We start from the raw sequence: 26,036 nt of genomic DNA on the forward strand, positions 1-26,036 counted from the left end.
TTGACATTCAATAAAGTCCTTTATTGAATACTTTTTTCCTAAAACAGAAGTAAAAAAAAACAAAAGGCACAGGAAACATTTTAAGCTTTGTGTACATAAATGTTCATAACACAACTGAAAATAGTGTTCAGAAAATAAACATTTTTAAAAAGTTGTATTTAAGAAGATGTACTATGAAAAAAAAAAACATACAAAAACAAAAAATAAAAGAAAATGCATATAGTAAGAATGAACCACTGGGAGAATACAAAACTAGATTGAAAAAAAATCGGGCCAACTGTCAAGTTACATAATTTACAGAGTGACATCCATTAGAACCTGACAATAGCAAAGCGTTACTTTATTTCTTAAAAAAAAAAAAAAAAAAAAAAAAAAAACATTCTTAAATTCGAATGCAAGCACCATTTTGATCATACAGAGGTGGCCCTTTTTTGTTATGTGTTCCCCCCCAAATCACCAGCTTAATGGCCTGACAAGAAAAGTGTTCAAATTATTTTCTATGACTTGCCGGAAGTTTCTTTAACACATTTAAATACTTGTCCTATATTCTGAAATCTGCTACCTCCCCACTCCCACACCACATTTTGCCATAGTTCATAGTTCCCACATATATATGTACAATTATTTATATATGAGGCACACTAAATATCTCTTTGGAATGGAAGGTTTTCCTATAGCTAGAAAGGTGATTATTTGGTGTAGGGATCACAGAACCAATTTACATTTTTCACAGGTTTCAGGTTGAGTTATTCTAGAACCGTTTTCCTGTCTCGTGTGGTGACTGGTCTTTTGACATTGGTCCTGTTTGTTTTTGATTTTGTAGTTTTGTGTGTTTTGTTGCTGTCGTTCACTTGTTGTTCACAAACTCTCGTCGTATTAGTTTCGAGTAATTCGGATCACGGATTCACTGCTGACGTCTGACGTGGTGACGGACCAGCCTCGTCCTTCTCCTGCCTGCTGCTCCTGAAAGAAATCATCAGCGACTTCAACAAGACGTATCTCACCACTTCACTTCACAGCACAAAAAATAAGTCATCACTCCATTAAACTGCCTCATAAAACACCGCTACCACACCTGATCTATAGGCCACAAAAGTGCGCACAAACTTTCGCAAATGAAAAATGGTTGTTTGTCAGATACACTATGACTATGATACATTGTGTTTTTTTGCTGGTTTTAACAGTGTGTAATCTGAAAAAATCACCTAATGTTTCATGGCCCGAAGAAGTGGTATCGGGCACCAGAGGAACAAAACCAACAATAAAGTTGCTTCTCACAATATGTCACTTCCCACCTATAGATTCCCCACCCCCTTCTGTAGATTAAATTAATTTTCTACCTGGAATTCTTTTAAGTGGAGTCTTTCTCACTTGTCCTTCTGCAAAAGAAGACGAAAAAAAAGCAAAATGTTTACGAGAAAGTTTCAATTTGAAAATGACCTCAAAATACAATTGCAAAATATGTAGAAAAGACTTAAAACTGGGCTCGTCAAACCTTGAATGACTTTCGTGACTCTCTCAGACTCGGAACCAATGAGCTGAGGTTCCCCTTCAATGCTCGCAAACTGCGAATAGCTGGGTCCTTCGGGGGGGGAAATGACACAGCTGTTAAACTGTTCTTATCACCTAGGGAGGTTAGTACATCGCTTGCCAAATTTAGGCCATGGAGAACAACACTAGCAATTCTATCTGACCATGGCAACCCCATCGTTGTGTTTCTCGAAAGATCTCATATGGTAGAGGTATGGCACTGTTTTAATTGATAACCGTTGCTGCCATTATTCCACTCTCTTAGTGTTGTTTCTAGTACAGTGAGAGGGGTCATTCCTGGTTTCCTTCATATTCTAATTCTTATTCATCCCAGGGGATTTGTATGGGATTGAACATGTTCTCAGAAGTATTCCACCTGAATCAGTGTGCTAAAACCCTTGTCTGGGACATGGTGTATGCTCACCATTTAATCTATAACCAGTGGTGACAGAATACTGTTTTCCAAAGTAAAAATATTTCAAATGGTTACAGTCATAAAAAAATATTACAATTATTTACTATCAATGAGAGGTTTCTGTTAGTACTTTTGGTAATATGTCGTACATCAGCTACACAGTCTACACAACATGAATAACACTCAAAACTTATTGGCGGCCATGTTTCAACTAGAGAAAAGTTAAAACATGGCAAAGAATGGTGGGAATTGGTTGGCATGAAACAGATAATAGATCCACCACATCGGTTAGTTAGCATTCAAAAAAGAAAAGAAAAACATACCATGGAATGTAATTGTTGAAGGCATTAGTTTATACAGTTGTGTTCATCTAACCTTTCACAGTTCAAAGAAAACAAAAAAATACCACTGAGACACCATGTTTACACCAGAAGAGAATACAAATACCTTCAATGATTTGTGGCTCGCCCTGAATCACTTTGGTGACTTTGGTGTACCCTGTTCCTGCTTTAGTTTCCAAAAAAGAAAAACATATTTCACTTTTATCATATTAGCTGCACAGGGTTGATAGACTATCCCTTGGTGAATAAAAATGTAAACATATTGTTTTATATATATATTATTATTATTATTTTTTTTTTTTTTAAATAACATGATTAATACCAAAATTGTTGCTGCCAGTTGACAGTGAGAATATATTTTTCTAAATTATGAAGGGACCAGTAATCTCTCATGATTAACATGACAGATGATACATTAAATATATATTTTTTCACCAGACAGGTATATACTGTTTATTGACCAAATTGGCTTCATGAAGATTTGAATTTAAAAAAAAACATCTCCCACAAGGAAGCTATATTGTTAAACAAAATATCTTATCACATTTGTATACTTTCAAGATTTAAGTAGTAAAATACATGTTTTCTGAAAACATTACAATTATTTTCAAAATCTACTGAGAAAAAACTTTTTTTTTAAAGAATGTTAAAACAATATCCAACAACCATTAGTTTTCCTACAACTCCTTGCATGATTGATTGGCGCTTTCATCCCCCTGTGCTAGTGAAGTCACTGTGCCATATACTGAGCCATGTGTCTTACACAAGCAAGCCAAGTACAATTATATTGGATTAACATGACAATGTCATATTTGTGTGTGCATTGTTTTTTTATTGTTGGAGTACAACATTCATGTCTAGTTGAGGTAATTTAGTTGGTTAAGAAGCAATTCAATATGTTTATATAATGTATTTGTCTAGGCAATTTATTGTATTAACAGTTGCAAGATCAGATTATTTATTCATTCTTGTTTCAATTAAGTATATTTAATTGAAATTGACCACTAAATTGCACAGATCCATCAAGGAAACATCAATGAGATTGAAACATTGATGAGACAAATGAAAAGGCACAGGCTTTCTTCTCCTGTTACTTAGAAATTTTCCTAGGTTTTTGCAGATCTTGCCTTAAAAACTCTCCATTGATTATGAAACTCTTCTTACATTTGGCACACACATATTGTTCTGTAGATACATTTTTTTTTGTGGTTAAATAGTTTTACACCAGATACACCCCTACTTCTGATCAATCCGTGTTCATTCTGATTAAATTGGCATGCAAAATGTCAATTTGAAAGGAGCATGATATTGGTATCAGCAATGTAGTTTGCAATCAATGACCCCGGCATCAGGACAGGGGTGAATCTGGAAAGTTATCATTCTATTATGCATGCACAGTGTATCAGAACCGATCGTGCAATAAATATCATTTCCAGAAACATATTTCATTCACTTTAACTGATTTCAAAAGTCACCATTTCATTATCTTTAATCTGTGATTTTGTTTCAAAATTCAATCCCAAGCTTATAAATGATATTTAGTGCACTTCTGCATTTTGAGGGCTGAAATATAACCTTTCTATTACAGGAGCCTTATTTGCTTCATTTATTTGATTTGTTCAGTTTGTAAATTTAAACAAGGCTATGATTAACAGCCCTCAAAGTAACATGGAAACAATATATTGTTAATACATCAGACAAAGATTGGATGCTTGTTAAAAAATAAAATAACTACAAAACTAAAAAGTTATATTTCTAAGTTCTAATTTAGTATTTCAGTGGTCATTCTAAGTTCTAATTTAGTATTTCAGTGGTCAAGCCCATAGGGATTAGTCTTCCTGGACCAACTAACCTCCCTGAAGGAGTCTTTTGATATCTTCATCTTCAAGTAAGTGTGCATCACTTTCAAGAAGCTTCGTAACCTTGGAAATGTCTGACAGGATACATGGCAAAAACACCTATTTCACAAATCTGTCCCTTATCATAATAAAGCATGACTCATAGACTTTGGACAACATCAAAACATGTCTCAAGAAAAAAAAAAATACACTATATTAATTAATGAATTGATTAATTAAAAAAGTAATCTAGAATGTTTTTTTTTTCCAATTTAACACTAGCTCTGTGGAAATACTGAATATAATAAATATATATATATATTTTCTTTTACACACAAAATAGATTCCATCAAACCAATTCAAGATGAAAAGGTGTTGGATTAGGTATCAACAATACAGTACCTTTTACTGTAAGGCAGTGGTTCCAATCGTGGTCCTTGGGACTCAATTTCCTGTTAGTATTTGTTCTCTCAATTCCTTAATTGAACTAATAATTGGCCTAATTACAGTGTGTTAATAATTTTAACCCATCGGAGACATCAGGTTGAATATTAAAGTATATAAGGCACCCAAGTTAGGTTTCAGTTAATTAATTCAGGGTGCAATTGGATACAAAAAGGAACTGGATATTGGGTGCCCAGGACCAGGACCGGAAAACCCTGCTTTAAATACATTGGAAGGAAAGCTGTTTTGCTCCCAATAACTTCAATATTGACAGACTTGTTCTCCCAATGGGAAGTCACTTGCTATGAAATCACCAAGGAAACCGCCACCAGGTTGAAACTCCTCACTGACCTTCTTCAAGAAGCTTCTTAATCTCGGCATCCGCGTCGAAGTGCCCATCAGAGGAGACACGTGTCACTGTGTACTGAGGACCTGGATTGTTAAACAACAGCTAACTGAGTATTTTGAGATGCTGAAGTTTTCAAGGGCTCCAAAACAGAAGTGCTGCTGCCATTTCAGCACTGAGACTCAGGGCACATTTGAGGTGGAATCTCATAAAGTAAGGTTTGTCCAATGCTGGTCCTGGAGAGCATCAATCCAGGAATTGGTAGGGGTTAAATCAATTCTAAATTAATTCAGAGTGGACCCTGAAGGGTATCCAAGTGTATGTTCCAGAAGAAAATGTGTGACTTTACCCAAACACCTGATTAACTGATCCTAAAGTTTATAGACTGGCAAGTTAAAGGTTGGGCTCTCCAAGACCAGAGCTAGACATCCCTGTAACAAAGCATGTTAATACACAGTATGTGGTCTGCTCTGTGACTCAGGACAAACCTTCAATGACTCTTGTGACCTTGGTCAGGCTGGGCTCTCCCTCGATGACGCGGGTCACTTTAGTCAGGCTGGGCTCTCCCTCGATGACGCGGGTCACTTTAGTCAGGCTGGGCTCTCCCTCGATGACACGGGTCACTTTAGTCAGGCTGGGCTCTCCCTCGATGACGCGGGTCACTTTAGTCAGGCTGGGCTCTCCCTCAATGACGCGGGTCACTTTGGTAATAGTGGGTTCTCCTTGGATGATGCGGGTCACTTTGGTAATAGTGGAACTGGAATCTGGAACTGCAATGTCAGAAGGTAAGATTTCCAAAAATCAAGTCATGACATAACAGTGTTACAATACAGTCTGACCAGTGTATTGATGAGAATAGGTAAAGTTCAATTTGACAATGTCTTACAAAGGTACTCTGGAGCTCAGGGTGCCTATAAAAAAAGATATTGCTAATACGGAGAAGGTGACAAAAATATAAAAGTAAGTAAATGTATGTTTCTATAAAGTTATTGAATTTATAGTTTGGTAGGAATGCAACAGTATGTCAGGTTTAGAAATGATATTTAAAAACTGCAGAAAGTACTGCTACGTAACAATCAAACAAACAAGCAGGACGTTTATCACATGTTAATGAATTGTGGTAAAAAATGTCAAAATACCCCCAAAATATTTGTTTTAATAAAAATATATAATTATTAAATACATGCATACACACACAAAATTAATATTGTCTATTCTTCCTGCCATTACTGTAATTTTTTTGTTTGTCTCTTCAACCAAGTCTCGGCTACAGTATACATTTTTTTTTTTAATTACTTTGGTGAGAAATAGTATTGCCAGAACATCTAAATGGTTCTCCTCAGAGGATTGTAATACACTGGGCAGGTTGTACAGTATCAATCTCCAAAAAATGTCTTCCATATCCATGCACATGCGACCTGAGGGTTTTGTCACAAAACAGTGATCGTGCACAAGTCTTCCTGCGGTGGCTGTTCTTCCAAACAAGCTACCGGGTTTTCAAAAGGCTGAAAACTCGGATGAAACTGAGACACTGTTTTTAGGATCCGTGAGGGCCTGTGTTTGATCTGTGCCTGCTGCTCAGTTTCTGTCACTCACCAGCTAGGAATAGTGGGAGTAAGAATCCAGCATCTCGTGGCAAACTAAATATTATGAAACCACACTCAGAGCCTGATTTGCAAATCTCATCCAAGTTCCTTTTGGTTAATGTTCATCTTAAATGGCTGACCTTTGCTGATGAAAGACATGCCATTTTCTGACTATAATTCTATACTTCCAAATATGCTTTGATATGATTAAGAACAGATATACCTTATAAATGCAGACATTGTTGTCTGGCGTCTGAAGTTTCTCTGCATGCTAGATGGGAATGTTATTCAAGACCTCTATCAGTTCACTTTCTTTTACTTTTTATGTGATTTAATATTTTATTAAATTAAATATATATTTTTAAATTTAAAATCCCAATTTTTTATTTTTTTGTAACTATCCATCATGGGACTGTATGATTTGGAAAAACAGGCTCTTGGTTTGTTTAGTATTACTGAAATGGTGAAACTGGTGTACAGATCAAAGCAGGAGCCAGTGGGAGCCTGTTGATGAGTCTTTTCTTTGCAGGAGTTGACCCAAGACAGGCCTTTGCATTGAGTGTCTTCCGTAATAGTGAGCATAAACCTTATTAGCCAATGGAAGGAGTGTAGCTCAGGACATGCTCAACTGTTGACTTGTTCCTTGATACCTTTCAAGGCATGGGAACTGGTGTTCCCTGTTGCTGCTTGATACCTGTATTCTTGATCGTTGAGCATGGAATCTGAATATACAAAGTCATGTACAGCAGAACAGCTTTAGCATGCAAACACAGTAATCATGAAATGGAAACAAACTGAAAAGTTATACAGCTTTGAGTGGGGAAAGCTCTTGTCAAAAACATCAATGGCAGCATTACTTTTAGTAGTCCTGTGGATTTCATGTATTTTACTGCCTTTTGTCTTTTACTGAATGTCTCAAAAAAGGCAAAAGTTTCAAAGAGCCTTCTCTATCTACAATGTGATTTTAACTGGTCAGTTATCTTTACATACAAAAAAGCAAAAGTTTATGGTTTCTTATTTTAACTTCTCATTAGGCCTGCAGAGTATAAAGAGAACTGTACTGTTTGTTTAGACTTAGATCTTCTCCTGAGGAAGAAATAAACATATTATAATTCACAAGTGTAGTGGAAAGGCAAATCTGGGTAGCACGGACAATAAAAAAAAACACGTTTTTAGAAATGTGAAAATGAAAGGCATTTACTTAATCAGCAACATATGTCAGAGGACCAATTGTTTAAAATTTTCAATAAATACAGTATATAATTATCTATAATGATGGACATTTATTTTCTTTATAATTAGAGGCCTAACAATGAGCAGATTACCCTACTTTGAACAAAAACAGACATTGTATGCATCACGTGAGAGAGCTACCAAATTAACATGACAGAAAACCGCATTTACCAATTTTCCAAATGTCAATGTATTACATAATATCTATGAATAATAGTCTTCTAATTATGAAGGTAATATAAAATGTAATATTTCTAAAAGCCTAGTGTTAAGTATTAATTAATCAAGATTGCTTTCACAAGAAAACAAAAAAAGGAATTCTGGAATGTTCCAGACACATACACTTCTGACATAAATATGTAAATTTCAGTTTCTTTCATAGTCTGACATTTGCATTGCATGAAAGCACTATACTGGGAATATATCTTTTAAGGCTTTAAATGTAGGCAACATTCCTGTAATATCCTCTAGTGTAACCTGTAGTGTTGTATATAAATTGCTCATCATTTAACTATGGGTCTATTGTATTTCAGGGCCAGCTCTTCTATTGTGATTTGGTATAAACTCAATTGATTGATTGATTGATTGGATTGTACTTGCCATTTTACCATGCAAACCAAAGTTTTTACTCAACCTTGTATCATTACACTTGATGAACCCCCCACCAACCCACATAAACAAACATGAAAAAGTGCCTTTTATAAGTTACCTCCTTGGATTACTTTGGTGGACCCTGATCCAATTATTGTAATCTCTGGTTTTGTCTCTGTGATAATCGTCCGTCCTAGACATTAGAAAAACAGTGGTAAAATGCAGTTAATTGCCTGGAAGAAAGTCAAGAAAATGTACTTAGGAAAAAAAAAACATATTTGGTCAAAACAAGACTGAAGGCTATTCGATAGTTGGCTTTCTAGTTTTGGACAGGTTCCTGAAATTTGCAATTAATAAGGTGTGTCAAAACTATTTAGCCTGTTTCTGAAATGATCAAATTAAAACACCAACATACTATTCACACCCAATTCTTTAGTTCTCAAATGTGAAATCTCTGTAACTTATTAGTGAAATAGAAGATGATCTAGTAAAATATTTCGTAAAATGGAGCAATATTGATGTACATACTCAGGAAGGTGAGAGGAATCTCCTTGTATCTGAATCCTTGAATGTACTGAAAGAAACAATACATCAAATATTAGAGATATTCACATACAGAGCTATGGTACACCAAGGGTTGTTTAAAATGAGGGGTGAGTGTTGGGCATTCTTAGATTTCTATACTCTACTACACTATACTCTTCTGTTCAATACATTCAATACAATACTACCACTATCTTCTGATATTTTAATCTGGGCTCCTGGCACTTTTGACATTATGCTGGATTTGACTATGCAATAATTATCTTTCTATTCTGCACACAAAACTATATAAATATATTATTTAGATTTTTGAAGTACAAGCAGATACTATCACACACTCAAACCTTGAACACATACTGTAACCTCTAATCAGTTTTAATGCCATACTCTACTATAACAGCAATTTAATTTTAGCCCATGTCTGATCAACAACAATAATACAAACACTGATAAGAGTTTCCACACAGAGAGATCAGTCATACCTTGATCTGGATGTATTTGATCAGTCTCTTCAGGATGGTAAGGAGCTGTTGGTCTCCAACAGGAACATCTGCAAAATTAAATACCAAGTATACATTATATGTCCTTATAAAATCTGCTTTGTTCGCCTTACAAGTTATTGCTCGAATGTTGTTATTTTGGTAGGTCAAATTATCATCTTGGTCAGTAGAGTCTGTTATTACTCTCACGACTCCTGCTGCTATTAATGTCACATTCTTGAATGTTGAACTTTTAAACTGTTAAAAACATGCAGAAAAGTCAAGAAAATGTTTTTAGGGGTTTCATGTTATTGAAAATTTAGAGTGCCGGTCCATTAATCAAAAGACACTGTTAATCTGAATTAATTTTCCTATAGGTTAGCGTTACAATACTGCTTGTTAATCCCACTACCGCCACCACTACTACAGCATTTAATAACAATATCATAACTGTTACCTCCTGGATACAGCAGAGATTTGACAACGTGAACCACACCATTGGTCGCCATGACATCACTATCAGCTGCTTTCACTTCATTCACCAGAATAGAGTCGTTAACCTGGATTTGAGTATAAAAAAATTATCTTATTTTTACAATAACCCATTTATTTTATTGTTATTCTTCTTCTTCTTCTTCTTCTTCTTCTTCTTCTTCTTCTTATTATTATTATTATTATTTAGGTGCCGTACATTGTGATGAGATCAGTTATGCCACCAGCTGCAGTGAGCGTGTCCCTAGGTCTGTTACTGTAAATCAGTTGTCGAGACTCCGTCACAGTAAGAAAATATTCTGCAACTCAGCTGCTACAAATGTTTCAATGGGCCTTGTACAAGGACATTGGTAGACAACGTAATTCATCAATTTTTCTGTAGTTCTGAATAAATCCTCTGGCAATTTGTTTAGAAACAATTTCAACAAATTTTAGGCAGTTTCACAGTTATTTCCCCATCTGTAATCCACAAAATTAAACATGGTAGTCTGATCCTGAACTGGAAAAGGAAAAGATGGTAATCTGAAAGATGTTTTTTTGGGGGGATAAGTCAGATAATATCAGTTTTCTAAATTCCACAGTCCATTGCCTCTAAGCCTAGAATTAGCAACATTTTTAATGAGAGTGAAAAGAACTTTCAGACAGATAAATAAGTGGAGAGTGACAAGACAAAACTAAAATATTAACAGTAGAAAAGTGAAAGTGAAAACATTTTACATTCAAATAAATTGGAGGCATGAAATTGTTTGTTTCTACATGCATGGCAATGTTAAAAATATGCCTTTGAATTATTCACCATCTCCAAAAAAATTAAACAAACAAAAACTAAACAAAGACATAAAACGCAGGAGGGAGCAGGGTGGAAAGGACTCCCTTTTTTGAAAACCCAGAAAACTGTTATGCTGTCATTTAGTCAATTGAAGTATATCTGTACACCTTATTATATAGATAGAACGGAAGAAGGATTAACAGTCCCAAGTTCACTGGATTGTCTGGAAGTAAACTGGAAGTCTGGAAGTCAACTCAAGCAAGATAAATCAGAATGACCTATTGACAGAATGTGGTTTGTAGTTAATGTAAGGGTAAAATAAGGGACCTAATTTACCCTTTCAAAATAATCAATTCCATATGGAATATCCTATTGTAAAAGCAGTACTCTCTTTGTAACAAAAATCAAAACACAAAAATCTTAAGTCTTAACAGGTGACGTCCTTTCACAATGATTTCAGGGATTGTTGTCATATCACATGACTGGACACTCACAGCTTTCACCCTGAGGTTGTAGCCTGGAATGGATTTCAGAAGGTTGGTGACACCACCCTCCATTCCGCCAGCGATGAAGACTCCATTGCTGAAGTGGTACAGGAGAATGGTCCTGAGAGCATTGGGGTCACCTGTCCAACAGGAAAGGAAAACACCTCAGACATCCTTGCCCAACTCTCACTCTTCACATACATACAAATATAAATACATACATTCAGGGATGTAAGCTTAAGCATTTACATAAAAATGTGTAAATAAACCTCACACTTGCTCACATTACTATCCCTCAACAGTGCTGGACACTTACTTGAAAGAAGACGAATGTCCTGCTCACTCAGACCTTGGAAGGCATCATCAGTCGGCGCAAAGAGAGTCCAGTCTCCTTCCTGACGGAGCAGATCAGTCAGGCCAGCCACCTCCAAAAGCTGCAAGAACACGCTGCAATGGAGAATTGCCACAAGGACTCATCTTACTGGTGCTACACAATGTCAGCCAAATGGCGTCAAATGGCACTGCTGTCAGCACGTGATGGCTGTGTTGTAATTGAACTATTTATGTTTGAAACAGTTTCATGGCTATGAGAACCCATTAAACAAAGAAACAACAAACAAAAACAAAACTACAAAACATATTCATATACATTAGGTTAAAACCTGTTTGTTTCATATAAATATATTAATGTCTATTTGCAAAGATTGTGGACAATTCCTTGTGATCTTCAAATGTACCCTACACTTCGAAATCTCAGCTTCTCCTTTCCTATGCACTATAGGCAGCAAATCTTGTTTTGTTTTCTTGGCCTTAACAGAAGCATTTGCCCTATTCCTACTTGCAATGAATCTGTGCGTATTAGTTACCTGAATCGGCCATCCTTTGTCAGGATTTCAAACATTGAATTCTCGGCTGGTTTGATGATGTTTCTGAAGAGGTGGAGGGCGCCGTTTCTTCCTTCCTTGCTCCCTCTCACCATACAGGAATTCTCAATGCAGACAGCCTGTAAGGCACAACCCCACTGATTAGCACAGAGATGCTCAATAACCAAGTAATTCCCTAAATATCAAGTGTAATGACTTTTTAAAATTGATAAAATAACTTTAGTAAGTTTAGTAAGTTTTTTTTACTTGGAATAAAAATGTACATACAATAATAAAGAAACAACTGTAATATACTGTCACCAGTATAAATAAATTAACAAACAAACAAATAAATAAATAGTTAGTTATATGATTCTGGGAGAAAGACACAGGAAAAATGTTTCCATTCTTGTTTTCCATCAAGTTACTGTGTGCATGACTGAAACATCTAAACCTCGGGGAAGCAGGGTGAGGTAGCGGACTTACTGTGCGGTAGATGAAGACTCTGAGGAACTTCCCTCCCAGTGTCTCCAGGCGCTGGCCGTTGTACAGCTGGCTAAGGACAACTTTCAGCTTCAGGATGTGATTCTCTATAATGAACCTCAGGCGGCGCTGGTCCATGCGCATGACTTCATCTGTTGATTAAAAGACAAACTCTTAAATTGGGTGCTTATGATACCCTTATATTTTTTTCCAAGATGCTAAAACCTACAGATAAAGTCACTATGAACATTTTAGTCTGTGAAGCAACAGCCCAGGACAGAAATGCTTACAAATGGCAGATAATATGTTTGATTTAGTTACATATTTGTTTGACAGCCATAGGAATGTTTTACCAAAGCCATCACTGGTTCTCCTCTACATAATTTCCCCCAAAACCACTGATCTGTTTGAAAGGAATATTATTCAGCTCCTGTGGGGGAATACTTAAAAACCAATTGCTGATTTCAAGTATCTTGAATATTACAGATATTAGAACATGACTTATGAAGTCATGAGGTCTATAGACATCACACTGTGCAGTGATAAAGACATAAAAGGCTGGTTCCAATTAAGGTTTGTATAACAATACTGAACAACTCCTGCTGATTTTAGAAATGGCTGGTCTGTTATGTCTTTACCTACTTGTCAACATCAAATACATAGACACTTGTTAGTGCATTATATGTCAATGATTTATTAATGGAATGCAATTATTTGATTTGTTATCTGAAGATCCTGTTTACATGGATGCACGTGCATATAGGAAGAAAGACATAAAGAAAGAAAGAAAGAAAGACGTAAAACAGATCATTGCTGTTGACTTCTGGTCCATTTTGAATATTTCCAAGCGTACAAGTCTGAAACATCTATATTGCCTTTGTAGACAGATCATACTGTGATACAAGAGAATGTGTTAAATTTAATGAAAAATGATGATCGTTCTGGTGATGTTTTCTCCACCAGACTCAGAACATTTCCAAGCCCACTCCAATGTTTTCAAAGACCATTTGAAGGGATGACAATTTGGAGTTTTGAGGTTGAGCATCCTGATATATAGGTCTCCCTTCCAAATGGCTATAGTAAGTATCTGTACAAGTTTTTAAGGAGAAATACGCACCAGTGAAAGCTGCATTCAGTGGGGCCAACAAGGTGTACTCCCCATCTGCTCTAAACTCAGATGCCAGGCCCAGCTGAGCCACCATGTCAGTGAAGGAGGACTGAGAAGGTCCAGCCAGCTCCATAACCTGCTTAGCTTAATGATAAAAACAAACACCAATTTGATTATTACAATTCTGTATGCATTTAATTTCTGTCACACAATCATTCAAAGCTGTCTATCATTGCTTATCTTACACATCAGGTGAGCAGATACCGGTGTCAGTTTTTTTTTTTTTTTTGTTCAAATATAAAGAGATGAGCCTTATCATAGATTCTCACTTTTTAATACCCTGGGGTAAAAACTTCTACTTTTCAACATTTACATTTTAACTGGAGAGAATCCTCTGTTACAGAACTAAAAGATTAAAATTAGCAAACAACATGGTAAGACATTTACCACAGAGCCACCTAAAAGTACAGACAAACTCACCTGAATCGGGGATAAGAACCTGGTCGATTAAGTGGATGACACCGTTGGAGGTGACGATATCCTTGCGCTTCACCATCTTGATCCCGTTCACTGTTAGGCTGTCACCATCACAGCCAATCTCAATATTGTTGCCCTCCAGGGTCTCATAGGAGCTGCCAGCCATGATGGCCTCAGAGCACTGCACAGAGTCCAGGATATGGAATTTCAGCAGCGCTGGAGAAGAGTATTAGAGTATTCTAAGGGAACAACCCATAGCATAGATAGCACTCCTGTTTTTCTGCCCTGAATGGGTCAGAAATACAACAGTTTATTGCTAATGGACATATAAAGAGGCTTAACATAACAAGTTCAATCTCATTAGCTCATATGCAGTGTCATTGAGTAGCCCTACAATTGGATACTCCCTTGAGATCCTATGAGGCCAAACCAAATCTCTGTGTACTCAAGCAAAGCACCTTCTTGGCAATGTTTCTTGTAGAGAGATTGGGGGGCGGCGATTAAATTACTGCCAGACCCTGCAGGTTTAAATAGATTTTTGGATAAGTTGCCTCTAAATGCCCCCCTTAGGTGTTGGCACTACAGGAAATATACTGTAAAATAATGTTATGATCTTGGATCTGGTATAGATTACACAGACCATATATAATCCACTTCAAGACCAGCATATACTATTTTTGGTGGTTAATTTGACAGCTCTTATTATTGTCACCTCTTGTAAGGATGTGTTAAATACTTTTCTGGCACTGGGAAACATTAGAATGTATTAGGTATGATTTTGTCTTGCATATCCTGGGCTTTGTTTCCAAAGCAGTCCAATTATATTGCGCAGATTAAAAATTGTGCCATTGCTCATATGGCATATTTAGAAAGTTTTGTAAATATTTAAGTATCTTATTACAAGAATGTCTGTACAGCCAACACAATATAATATATTTCACCATGGGCTATGAAGAAGCCTAAGTAGATTAAATAAACATGGATTAAGTTATTGTTTGTGGTCTTTCATTCTCTAAGCTTTCACTTTAGAAACATTAACAAAATGTAATTTTCCTTAAACAGTGGATAGTCTCATAACTGTGGTTTGAAATGCATTGGTCGGCTGTCTGAGACTGTGAAGTACACACAGCAGACTTAAACAACTCTGATGGCTTAAAATAGAAGAGTAGTCAACAAACAGTTATGACTAAGCATTGGCTCAGGTTGATGAGTTAGGTAAAAAAGAGAAAGTAGACCACCAGCAGAAAGACACGGCTCAGCATTTTGTTTAAACTCATTAAAAGAGATATAGTTCTAAAATATGAACTTTGAGTCATAGGTCAAGAAACAATAATGGATAATACATAATGAAAGAGAAGTATATATAAACATGTACTATAGTTATTGATTGATAATTTTCCAAATAGTTAAATTACAGTACATAAATCTTCCAGACCACTAAACCCAAGGACAAGGTTAATCGTGTACCTTTGAGGGCCACCTTGTCTCTCATGATCCTTTCCAGCACAGATCTGGGGAGCTTCTCGAAGGCCTCATTAGTGGGAGCGAAGACAGTGTAGTGTCCAGGTTGGCCCAGTTGCTCCAGCAGCCCTGACTCCATAGCAGCAGCCTAGAATAAAAGTAACATTTTTCTGTAAAAAAAATATTCTGTTTCTATCGTTCAAAATGTTGTTTCTATTTTACCTAAACAGGCACTCAAGGATTATTATGAATTATGAATTATGAATCATTACACTCAGGGAAGTCAGGTCATCTTCAACATCAATCACGTCCTGAATGGTGTTTCCGACTCCAGTGATGACTCTGTCAATCATGTGAACAACCCCATTAGTGGCTATCTGATTTCCATGGATGATCCTAGCGCAGTTGACAGTCACAACCTGGGCACAAAAAAGAAAACAAATGGTATTTATATTCATTTTAAACTCTACAAGAGTAGCTTCAGCCTAAATTCTATTTTGAATCTGAGCAGTTGCAGCTGTTTTATAAATGACTTTGACTCAGTCCCTGAGGATTAATCTAACCTTGTTACAACTACAAGAAATTCTAAACATGCTCTCCAGATACAGTACACAAACTACCATTTATCTGCTTGTGCAGAGATTAAATGAATATACATAAAACAAAGATTTCCCATCTTCTGCTAGGTATGCAAGCAAGAAAACAACATGACCTATTTGAAGAAACTTACCCCATTGGAGTAATGGTTGATTAACAGACCCATGTCATTGTACATGGACTGCACGTTCATGCCGTTCTTCAGATCTTTGGTCAGAAGACGTTTGTTGACCATGTGATAATGCAGAGCGTTGTACAGTTCAATGTTCACGTTGCTCACCAGCCCAGCCCTCACCTCCTGTGAGTCAGAGAAACAAAGTGTTTAGCTTCAAACCCTACAAGTAGATTGTTTGACTCACTTTATAAATTAACCTGGTCACAGAAATCAGAAACACGCCAGCATACACACACAGTCTTTTACAGTTTTGAGTTTGTCACCAAACCAAATTAAGAAGTCATAATGAATCTATGACTATCTCCACATGTAGTTGGAGGAAGTCAATTTTCTGATCAAGCATTAGGTTGATAAGTGCTCTGGATTGTCTGGTATTTTTGTCAGAGATGATCTTTCTAAAGCACTGTCATCTGGAATGTGGTTTGAGCCATTTCCTTCTGATCTCATGGAACTGTTATTTTTTGTGCTGGGCTCATTGTGTGCATTGGGCAATTATTTAATGTTAATATGGTATGGATGGAACAGTGACTCACAGGGTCTAGCATGTCCCAAGCCTCATTGCTGGGAGCAAAGAAGGTGTAGGATCCCTGTCCTTCAATCTCCTCCCTCAGCTTTGAGATATCAGAGTAATCTTGAGTTGTACTGGCCTGAATAATCCCAAGAGTTCCATATACATTGTCAATAGGAGCCACTTAAAAGGTGGAAAAAATCAAACATACAATTAATTAATTGGGTACATTCATCTGCAATTACAAAAACAACACAAGAACATAAATAGCCATACTATTTACTTTGACCTTCTTTCCACTGTAGCCAAGATAGATTTAAGGAGGGAAAGTCAAAAGCAAGGTGTCATTATCTGACTGGTGAAATGTTTCTTGGCATTCAATTATAATTGGCTAATTTAACTGTATCATCAGCAGTCATTTCCTATGGCAAGCCAAATTATAATTTAGAGATATCTGTAATTCATTTAAAGATATCTTCAAATATTTAGAGATATCTCTAAATCATTTCAAGATATCTTCAAATAATTCCAGATATCTTCAAATATTTCAAGATCTTTAAATCATTTAAAGATATCTCATTTAAAAGTACATTTAGACATATCTTTAAATCATTTAAAGATATCTCTAAATGATTTGCAGATATCTCTAAATGACTTGAAGATATCTCTAAAAGATTTATGTGTAATTTTAAGTCATTTATGTTTGGCATACAGTTTGGCAGATTAGGTTTGCCAAATTAACATTTAGAGATATCTTTAAATGATTTAGAGATATCTGCAAATCATTTAGAGGTATCTTTAAAAAGCACCTTATTAAGATCTCTAGATGGTTTGCAGATATCTTTAAATGATTTAAATATATCTTTAAATGATTTAAAGATATCTTGAAATGATTTAAAGATATCTTGAAATGATTTAAAGATATCTTGAAATGATTTAAAGATATCTTGAAATGATTTAAAGATATCTAAATGATCATTTGGTTTGCCATAATTTCCATCATAACGTGATTACTAAGTATCTACAGGTAAGATAAAATACATAACACATGTACTAGATAAATAAAATCAAACCTAGTCATCTTTATGAAAGACATATTACAATAGGAAAACACTAACATATACTTCATGAAAGGTATATACTGGTTACAATGAGTAGTTTTAACTTATTTGCTTAATTGTGCTTAATTAAGATCCATCTTGGGAAGTTATATCACAGTAGGCAATATGCACATATCACATGATCTCTCATGATGCAAGCTTATTGGCTGTCCTGAAGTCAATTAAAACCTGTATCTGGTGTGCACTCACCTGCAGGGCAGCCTCTTATCCCATCCAATTTCATGTATCCTGGGCAGCATTCGTACAGCACTGTGCTGTTGGGGGAAAATAAACGCTACATATGAAAACGCATCAACAATATAATTCTGGTTCCTTGCACAACTGCATGCCTCCTATCTTAAGACCTTTATCTATCTATTTACTAATTCATTTCCAAGGCTGATGTACTGATGCCCATTTTTAATATTCATATCAAAAGTGATATATGACTTTTCTCCGGTTTGGATCACATGTCTTATAAATGAGGTTTATTGGTCAGAAAGTGTGGCAAGTAAATGGATTTACCGCATGTCCATTACACATGCAGTTGGATCACTGGGATTTAGTCCAGAAGTATGAAAACCGATTTGGACAAATTAAGGAGCTAATCATGATTGCCAGCCATAGCAGGATTATAAAACCTGGATTCATTTTCCCAATATTTAGAACAAACACCTGACATAGTGGCTTTAATGCTGTGAATAATAAACAGGCTCAAAAACATGTTTAAGCCCATAACTGCTTAAGATGAAAATTAGTGGAGTAAGGGAAGAGCTACCTTTTTACTCATTACAGAACCAAGTCCAATGTTTTCCTCTTTTAACTGCCACAGTTCTAAATTGTTTTTCATGAACAAATAAAACAGATCCTTGATGTTTCTAACTCTCCACACCCCCCTGATACTTTTCACACAAAAAAACAAAGGATGGAGGCACTCCTTTTGATGGTGTCAAAAGCTTTGTGCTCAATGCATATAATTTTCTCCCACCAATCCAGGACCCCAAGAGAGCTTAACACACAGAAGCAGCGATTCTCAGATATGTATATTTAGAGGGAATGTTGGCCAAAAGAGAACTGATAATGTATGTATTCCATTCTTAATTATTTTACTAAATGGAAAGGGAGGGAATGTGATCCTTAGCCTCAAAGAACAGACTGGAAAGATAAGATCACCTAGTAATATGATGAAATCAAACATATATAAAGAAGTACAGCAGGTGAGTGACTAAAGCAAAAACAGACTGTGGCAGTTAACTCTTTCCATCATGCTTCTCCTTTTGTTTCTCTCTCCAGAGGCACATACTTGCTTTGATCTAATCGTCAGAAGGAAGTGTGACTCACTTTTATCTCTGTCTATCTGGCTGTGCCCTGATCTTCAAAGTGTTTGGCTAGCCAAGGTGCTCCTGGGAGTCCCTGCTCATGACAGGGAAAAGATGAATGTCTGTACTTCGGCAGCAGCGCAGGGGAAAGACATTTGATGCTGGCATACATTGAGCAAACAGGCATTAGCCTTTGCCATTCAAGAATCCTCCCAAACTAATGAAAACCCATGCTGAATTGAGAGGAGAAATCCTTTGCATTTTCCATAGGTCACTAGTGGCAAATTACAAAGAAGAGCTTATTTCCAGATGCCCCTATGGAACCAATTCAGCTTCGTACTGAAATAGCTTTTGGAGTTTTACTTGACAGCACAGACAGATTAAAGAGCATACACTTTTTGTAGGCCTGATATCATAGTTAGATCAGGACAAATGCAATGCAAAGGCAGCATATTCCAATTATCTTGGAAAAAAATCTTGGTCACCTTAAACAAGGTGTTTACATCATCTGCTATTACCTAATTAAGTAATCATCTTCTCCTGCAGAGAGGGCTCTTGGTTGTTTGATTTTGTTGGCTCTGCTGGGAATGTTATTTCCAAGACAAACTATTTGAAAACAGTGATTACATCAGTCTGAATGTGGTGAGATGAACTGAGGAGGTTGCATAGGGCGTAGAGTAGAGGAACTGGCAAACTTCAGAGACTTCCTTTGAAGTATGCACTCAGAGAATACGAAAGCATTTGCTGGGATAGACTTTACTGGTGAATATTCTCTGCATAAAAGGACAGCAAAAGAGAAGTGTGTAGATCTTAAAGTTGTGGGCTAATCAACAAGGAATGGAATAGCTGAAAAATTGTCAACTTCAGTCTAAGTAATGCCAGAAAGGACTTTCGTACTCTTCCTTCAGCTGTCATCAGCATTTATTTTCAAAATATGCAAATAAAGAATGCATATTACAGGCAAAAGTTGTAATTGACAGTTTTGTTATTCACTCCAACAAGTGAATTGGATCACAGCAGCCTGTAGAGAATTTCTCATTTAGCACTGGGCAGAGAAAATCAGCTTAGCCACACAAAAGTACAGAAGTCTCTGATTATGAAATTAAGTCTAACATGATTAATTCTCCAGGCAAGTCCCCTGGGAAGAAGAGGAACATAACCTTTCACGCTTTTTACATTATTGGATACCAAACAAGACGCACACATGGTTTCCTCACACTATCAATCACGGAAGCAATGTGAAACAGGATTATGGAGGGGCACTTCAGGGTAATGCATGCACAACATGCTCCCAGCACCTTCGAGGCACCAAGAAAACAGAGACGCAGCAGAGGACAGCAAACTTCCAACACCCCAGCCAGCTAATTTCCAAAATTTCCTTGGAAAAAAAACGTGTCTCAGCTCAGACCCAGGGGATGTCATACTCAGTTTTGAACAGTGCAGCGGGTTTCCTCATACAGAGACCTTTGGGAACGTATCCTGGCCCAGCTTCCATGTGAGCAACCAATTCCATATGTTCCCCTTTGGTGATTTTCAACTGAAGTGGCCTGGTGCCAGAGAGAGAGCGCAAGGGAGGCTATTATAGAGAAAAGCGGCAGACCTGTCTCCCAGAAGGACGGGCTGGAAGGCATCCAAGAACTGTCAGTTCCAGCTCTGCTTTCAAAAGGCAGCACAACTGAGTGGAAAAGCTGGGGGCTTGCCCTCAGTGATGAGGCTAAGGAGACCTGGCTGTGTGCCATGCTTTCTCATTACAATGTATTTTCTTTTAATCTCCTTTAAAATAAAAAATCATGCTATATAGTATCAGAGGTCAAGAGTAGTGCTTTGAAATCCAAGAGGTGAGCGATAATAAAGCAAACATTTTACCTCTTCTATTGCCACAGAGACACTTTTAACACCTTCTGGCACAAAGCTGATAGTAAAGCTTTTCAATTTTTTTACATTTTCACTTGGAAGATGCTGTACTGCCATACTACCTTTGTTAACTTCCCTCCTTACTGTGATTTCACTCTTCTCCCCCTCACAATTTCCTGAGTTAGAAAAGTTATATGCATTTTTTAATACCCTAAACTATTACGGGTGTCTGTTTGGTAAACCAAACTTCAAGTTATATAAATTCATAAAACTGCTGCCGTACTTTGTGTTTTAACTTTGTAATACAGAAAGCAGAATTTTTGGTACCATTTTTGTACCATTTGCAAGCATAGCATTGTGTTTAGCTAATGCAATCCACAGTGAAGACTTCTGCTTCTCCAATATTTTGTAATATATTAAAGACACACACAAACAGCAGATTAATTGAAGATTACCATCATCAGCTGCATATAATAGAATGCAAAGAGATCTCATTTTCATATATATACATTAATAAAGAAACAGTACATGTTTTATTTGGAAAGAACTCTAAAGTAAAATAAGGAATCCTTCTGGTCAGCAAATCTTTGTTGATATGAGCTGTTTAACCAAGAAACCCAGACACTGTTTCCTTCCACGTCAAAGAGGATACATTCACCTTAGAACCCACATGCTAGTGCTAATGGGAAAATTAAACATGGCTTTACTTAATGTTTGAACAGGGTGCCAAAGAGAAACCAGAGACAATGAAAGACATATGTTCATCTTTGACTTTGCTGTCCAGAAGACAGGGACCCTAAAATTAAAATGGCATTGAAACCTCTTTGTTGTAAATCGTAAAGCTTCACAGACCACGTTAAATGTGCTTGAAGCCCCAGACTTTACGACCACAAAATATTCCAACCGCTGGTTTTGCCACAGCCCCTGTTTAAATTGCATGCACAGCAGACAGTTTTTCCCCCTCAGTAATTATTTCCTGGTTTATTCCTCTAGGGCTTCTGGTCTCTGGTTAATGTTATTGGCTTTCGATTTAACACTTCTAATCTTATATAGAACAGAATTCTCCAAATCCAGGTGCAAAACTATATAAAAAAAACCTTCACCTAGTCTGGGGCCCACTTCCACAAGTTTCACCTTGTTCCTGCCATTGGAAATTCTGAGCCTTGTCTGAAGCAAGTCATACATATATTTACTTTACGTGCTAGATTTTCAAATAACTGTGTGCTTAACACTTTTTTGTAAGCATTTTTTTTTTTGAATGGAAAATGTCTTGACAGGCAGTGAAGGGTGTGTCCATCAATGTCTATTCTGAATGGTCTTGTGATTATATATTTGATCCTGTATAAACTTGAATATTTGAAGATCTGGCATGTTACGCCTTTATGTTCAGTTGCAGTGGCTTTCACCTCAATCTCAAGGCAGAAATTACTCTCAGATTTGGAAAACTAAAAAAAAAAATTTAAGCCATGCACGTTAATATGCAAAGCCCTTATTTACTAAGACATCACTGCCTATTAAATAATAATAATAATAATAATAATAATAATAATAATAATAATAATAATACCAGCAAACATGTTGTATGAATAAAATGTATTCGATTTATGGATGTAGGCTCGCCACAAAGCAATGTGACTATTGCAAATTGCACCCTTGTAGACAATCAAGTTTTCCTTTATTTTCACTACTTTTACTAATAACAAAAATGGAATAGGGTATAGGTTTGCAATTTGCACACGTTTCTTTAGTGTGAAGACAAGCACAAAACATGATCCTTTCTCAAAGATATTTAAGACCTAATTTTTGACAATTAACATACCATACATATAAACCCTGCTGATTGCCTTTCAAACTGCACAGGGCTCCAACTGTGATGAAATACAATAGCTCAAAACCACAATAGACAGCATTAACAATTGGATGGCTCACTGCAAAAATATCTACTCGATAACGCTACTTGATTAAGAAGCAGCCAAAAAAAACAAAAACACCAAAAAACCTGTTTTAGTAGCAAAACGTATCTCTCTATACAACAGATGCGTATTTTCTTACACAGAAATCAATACGTGTTGTGATTGCTGTTGATTCAATTAATTCATTAACCCCCACAGTTTGAAGCTCAGAGAAACACATTTCTGTGTGAGGATGGGAATTAAGACAGAAATCTAGATGGAAGGATACAATACAATTCAAATCGAAATCCAGCTAAAAAAGCTAATATAAGGTATGCTACTGGGCAGTCTGAAACAGACCCTTGGGCAGTTAACGTGCCATACACACTCCTATTCATCTGGATGAGGTCATCCATGTGGATCAGAAACATGCTAGAGGCAGAGGTAAGGCAATCTACTGAAACAAAGCTGGCTGTGGAGCTCTTTCCTGGCGGCTACAAAATAGACTTCCCCTCTCAGCTACAATACAGTACCAGCCTGGCTCTTTCAGTGACCTCAGAGGAAGACTAGCACCATGCACTCAGACAAATGTCTTGCCAACACAAACACTTACGCCTTTTTGCCACAGATTGTTCCCTGGTACCAGTTCCTGCAGGTGCTGAAGTATTTCTTTTTGGTTCCCATAACTTGTTGAAGGGCGCACACATTCGGACTGTTGGGGGAGAAGAATAAGTTAGTTTAAAGGGAAAAATGTTCATTTCAAAAAGGAAAAGAAAAAAAGATATGCTATTCATATGTGAAAGATTTTAGAGAAGTGTAAATGTAGATATTATTAACCCCCCACCAAGCCCTTCAGTAGTTTAGCATCCAGACAGTGTATCAAATTCCGTGACAGGCCGGGGGCAAATATTTTTATAAACACATCTGTCCTTTAATTCTCTCTAAAACATGTGCAGATGTAATGCAGATTTTCCATTATTCACTTAACCACCTGGATACATTTCATGAACATTGTACACCCAAAAGTATGTAGAAGAAGACAAATGCTATGTTGAAGACAAATGTTACATTTCCTTTAGGTTTACAAATTAAACACTTATGGTAAACTATTTTAAGGTGGTCACAAAGTTAAATATACCTACCAAAACAAAGTGTCATATTATATTGTTTAAATTAATTACATTTATTGTGTTTTATTCAAAATGTACTGTCCAGTTTGTCCATACTTTAAATTTGAATTTAACTTTAAAAAGACCACAACAGAGAAAACAATACCAGCAATAGAACTAGTTAGTATTTACAACTGTTAACAATTGAATTGATAAAAAGATACAATCTATTAAAAAAAATGCTTTTTTGCCATTATTGATACAGAATGCTAACTTCAGAGATACTTGGCAGGGAAAAGCTCCCCAATTTTTTGCTTTTTTCTTTTGATTTTATTATTATTATTTTTTTAATGATTATTTATTTGTTTGGAAGAATGTTCTTATTGCATTTTCTCTTACCCTTCATTCTTGGCCCTAATTCGACTGTGGGTTACAATCTTGTCATAAGCAGAAGAATCTGCCTGGTCAAAGGCAGAGAGGACAAAAACAGTGAAGGCGGCCACAAAGAGGAGCTTCATCCTTATTCACCCTGCAGGCTGGACAAAAAAGGAGAAATGGTACATGGACTGTGAGAGGGAGTTTATATACTAGGACTTTACACAGTGGGAGGAGGGCAGAATGTCGACCTGACATAGTGCACCACCCTCCCCAGAACCCCACCAGCCCTCACCTCCTCAGCGCTCAACTCATTAGGACAGAGAAGGGGAGGGTTGTCTTCTTCCACCCCACAACCTTGACTGACACAATGGGTCTCATGCCTGTGCTGAAAACCACCCTCAAAATGTGACAATATCTTTATAGCCATTGGACAACAACAACAACAACAACAACAACCACACTCATACAATTATTATATTAATGCTACTAATAGTGTAATTGTACTTTCAAATATTTTTGGGACCTTTCATATTTGTCATACTTTTTTATTCAATTCATTTATTAATGCATTATCACAGATTTACCTTTGTCAATGTGCTGCTGCCTATACCAGTAAATAATATATTTTTTGAATAGTATAGTAGTATTTATAAGAAATAAATAACCAAAAATAGTAATAACAATTTTTTAGCTAAAGGTTATTTGTCATTATTATTATGATTATTATTATTTTACTTTGATTAATTCTGATTTGAAAGCATATGCATACATCTGTGTTGCTTGTAAGTTGGAAAATTAAAAGTTCTTGTGCAAAAATTTGATAAAACAAATAAGGTCTCATGTCTCTCTACATCACAGGGTGCTTTATTCTGTTTTTTGTAGATAATAATAATAATAATTTATATATATATATATATATATATATATATATGCATAACAGTATTTCAAGAGAAATAGCAGTGCACACAATACTACGTAAGGTGCTCCCTCTGGTGGTAGAAAAAGCATAATTTAATAAATGTGAGATGCAACAATATGTAGGGCAGGCAGTTGCATGCAAATATTCTGTTACATACTGGTACTATTCTTTGAATTACACTTTAATATTGGAAAACAACCATGGATTTTAATATAAATAATGCAATCACAGAAATGATTACAATGCTAAACCACATTGTAACATACTGTTAGATAATTTTCTCAACCAACTGGGATATATATGCAAGGCTGATGTATTTAAAATGTTAATACAAGTTTTGGGAGATTACAGGAGAGACAGCGAGATCTCTGAAATAATGTTTTTATTCTTTAGATTGTTTTTCTCCAGAAACTGAAAAAGGATAATTAACAAGATGTTAGACCTAGAAGCCACAGTGCTGGTGTGTGACTATGATGTTGTAGGAGTGACAGAAACATGACTTACAGAAAATGATGGGGATGAATACAAGTTGAGAGGATACACACAGTTAAGGAGAGACATGCAAAATCGAAGAGGGGGTTGGGTAGCATTAAATGTCAAAAATGACACTGAGGCAGAAGAACTCAAATTAGATCCTAGTAAGGAAACATAATCATTGTGAATTCAACTTTTGAATAAAAGATCCGGAGGATTAGTGGTAG

General features: G+C 36.2%; 1 protein-coding gene across 5 annotated transcripts; it reads right to left on the bottom strand.

The window, feature by feature from the left end:
- Nucleotides 1–24,604, bottom strand: postnb (periostin, osteoblast specific factor b). Of its 5 annotated transcripts, XM_066699790.1 has the most exons (24): nt 24,438–24,604; nt 23,543–23,641; nt 18,075–18,139; nt 16,790–16,947; nt 16,215–16,379; nt 15,757–15,903; nt 15,491–15,632; nt 14,027–14,239; nt 13,556–13,690; nt 12,442–12,590; nt 11,959–12,095; nt 11,409–11,539; nt 11,102–11,232; nt 9,804–9,906; nt 9,350–9,417; nt 8,853–8,898; nt 8,443–8,517; nt 5,403–5,684; nt 4,920–5,000; nt 4,139–4,219; nt 2,393–2,452; nt 1,496–1,582; nt 1,341–1,379; nt 1–963 (listed from the first exon to the last, which is right to left on the bottom strand). In XM_066699790.1, exons 1-24 carry the CDS (start codon nt 24,554–24,556, stop codon nt 905–907), a joined length of 2,772 nt encoding a protein of 923 aa, XP_066555887.1. In that variant the 5' UTR covers nt 24,557–24,604; the 3' UTR covers nt 1–904. The 5 variants fall into 5 exon arrangements, with proteins under 5 accessions (XP_066555887.1, XP_066555890.1, XP_066555889.1 ...); XM_066699793.1 differs by lacking the exon at nt 4,920–5,000; XM_066699792.1 differs by lacking the exon at nt 4,139–4,219.
- Between the last annotated feature and the right edge of the window lie 1,432 nt (nt 24,605–26,036).

This window comes from Amia ocellicauda, chromosome 3 (genome assembly GCF_036373705.1).
Source record: "Amia ocellicauda isolate fAmiCal2 chromosome 3, fAmiCal2.hap1, whole genome shotgun sequence".
NCBI lineage: Eukaryota > Metazoa > Chordata > Actinopteri > Amiiformes > Amiidae > Amia > Amia ocellicauda.